Source organism: Phytophthora infestans, genomic scaffold (genome assembly GCF_000142945.1).
Source record: "Phytophthora infestans T30-4 supercont1.18 genomic scaffold, whole genome shotgun sequence".
Classification (NCBI taxonomy): domain Eukaryota; phylum Oomycota; class Peronosporomycetes; order Peronosporales; family Peronosporaceae; genus Phytophthora; species Phytophthora infestans.
In genome coordinates this window covers 1,933,250-1,935,483 of record NW_003303741.1, presented here as the reverse complement: position 1 = coordinate 1,935,483, position 2,234 = coordinate 1,933,250, and the positions used below count along the sequence as shown (strand labels likewise).

Here is a 2,234-nt window from a genome sequence, read left to right as displayed (position 1 = left end):
TCTCGAAACCGGGTACATTATAATAGAGCAAGCTCTTAGATCCCGCTATGAGCTTGCACGACCGCCGAATGGACATCAACGCGCTCTGCAGCGCCGACGCCGAGATCGAGAGTCGCGTCGTCGCTGCGGGTCCGTCCCTGCCGCCGCTTGCCCCCGTTCGTCACGCCAGCAGCGGCATCGGTACCGAGCCTCCTACAACTTTTAATATTAGTGCCAATGTCGGTGTGACTGGCAAATTATCGTCTAAGAAGCGCTCGCGTCGTCTATCCAATAGCGAGCGGGGCAAACTCTATCGCTCACGCTGGAAGAATTACGTGCAGACGCTGGAGGAGCAAGTGGAGGAGCTCAAGAAGGAGGTGGACCAACTTAGTCTTCACGGGCGCTCACTACAGCAACAAACTGCAACCAAATGGCCTCTCACGCGACAGCCCATTGGCGGGTCGTTCGCCACCGTTGTGAACGAGTACTTTTCACTCTTCAAATACGGTGTACCAGTGGCCGAACAGGACTTGATGAACGTGCCACAGGACCAATTGGTGCTCTCGTCCCGACAGATTGGTTTCCTGAACGGGCTCATGCACCCGAATGTTGTCTTTGGCAGCTCCTACGGGGTACGGGAGCTGCTGGATCAGTGGCAAAAGTACTCGTTATATCATGCGGGGCTCAAGTACGAAGTCAAGAACCTGCAAATCATGGCAGCAGAGCCGAACCCGGTGGTGCTCGCGCCCGCCACGCTTCACGTACGCTTTACGCGGCGCACTATCGAGAAAAATCTCCCCCACGTGCTTTGGAATGAACCACTTGTCCCAGCGCCTCATTGGCAAGCAGCTCGAATACCCAGTGGGGAACACGTTCTACTTTGGCGATGACAACAAGATCCATCGGTACGACACGTACGTCGACTTTGTAGCTGCCTTCGTTAGGCGTGTTTGGGTAGCGTTCGAGGACCACGATGGCTATGATGGAGAGCGCGCTCATCCGACAGGAGTCCATGATCGGTGACCTGCTCGAGGAGACGAGACGCAAAGTGTGAAGCTGCCGCAATCGCGCGTGGAGCTCGTTGAATAGTCCATCCAGCCACAGAAGTGAGAGGGAAAGTGTTGGCGCCCGCATCGGGATGTCACTGGAAGGGATTCTCTAGCATACCTAATAATATGGTAAATAAAAGTACATGTAATAAACTATTAACAGGCAATTTCCTTAGGTACTGTACAGTGTACAGTGTACCCACAGCTTGCTGTCATGTTTCAGAGCAAATGGTCTTTGCCTTTCCGCTTCAAAAAGAGCAAGGGTGGACTTGAAGCACTGCTCCCTGTCAACGCGAGATGAGTGCGGTGACTGCCTCCAGTCTGTACAGTAAAGTGACGAGCTCCATTCATGCATCATTTTCGAGCGGAGCATCCTGTGACCCTAGAGCTACAGACTGCCTGACTCACTTCGACGAGCCAGTGTGTGCTACATTGGGTTGCTTCTCGGTATCGTCATATCGGTGAGCACGGCGAACCTCGGAAACTCCGAGGCTCGGAGTTTACTGACGTTATTATAATAGTGGTAGTCAGACTTGCAGACAGACGTCGAATTCAGAAGCATATTTCTACCAATAAAATGACCGGATCTTTGACACCTTTGCAGATTCGAGTTCAGACGACGACGTGCCCTTTGGAAGAAGGATCTCACTGCCAAGATGCCAAGGAAAAGCAAGAGAAGCAGTGTCCTGGTCGCAGTCGAGACTTTGCTTCAACGTGCATTAGAAGCTCACCTGGACAGTGATGGAGACTCCAGCGATGACGAGGAGGTGATGGATATATTGACCATATATCGGGACCTCACTCCAGGCGATATACATTGTATTGCGCCACGAACCCGTGTTCCCCGGCCGCCCTCACGCATCAACTACTGCACTACTTAAATGGCCTGAATTCCGCTTACATTTTTGAATGGCAAGCTTTCCGTATTACCGGTACATGTACTGTATAAATACCGACTAAATGTGCAACAGAGCGGACTAACCAAGTCAGATCACTTCCGAGGCTCCGCCGAGTTTGGTTCGGCTGAGCTCGTTCACAACCCTGTGCCCTCCACCAAAGGATGGACGACGGCGCGCGAGCGCTTTTACAGGTCACCGAGCGCAGAGGCTGCTCAGCTAGAAGTGTTACGGCACCCGGGCTATCCGACGTACCGGCCCGCTGAGTATGCGGGACTTCTTCGCGCGTAGCGAGACTTTGTCCTACCCG

At 53.1% G+C, this 2,234-nt stretch overlaps 1 protein-coding gene across 1 annotated transcript; it reads left to right on the top strand.

The window, feature by feature from the left end:
• Window positions 1-47: 47 nt before the first annotated feature.
• On the top strand, window positions 48-2,215 carry PITG_10558 (uncharacterized protein; the record flags this gene model as incomplete). The annotated part of the gene is made up of 4 exons (XM_002902287.1): window positions 48-740; window positions 811-998; window positions 1,633-1,795; window positions 2,000-2,215. The coding sequence occupies 4 exons, from the start codon at window positions 48-50 to the stop codon at window positions 2,213-2,215; spliced, it is 1,260 nt and encodes a 419-aa protein (XP_002902333.1).
• Window positions 2,216-2,234: the final 19 nt, after the last annotated feature.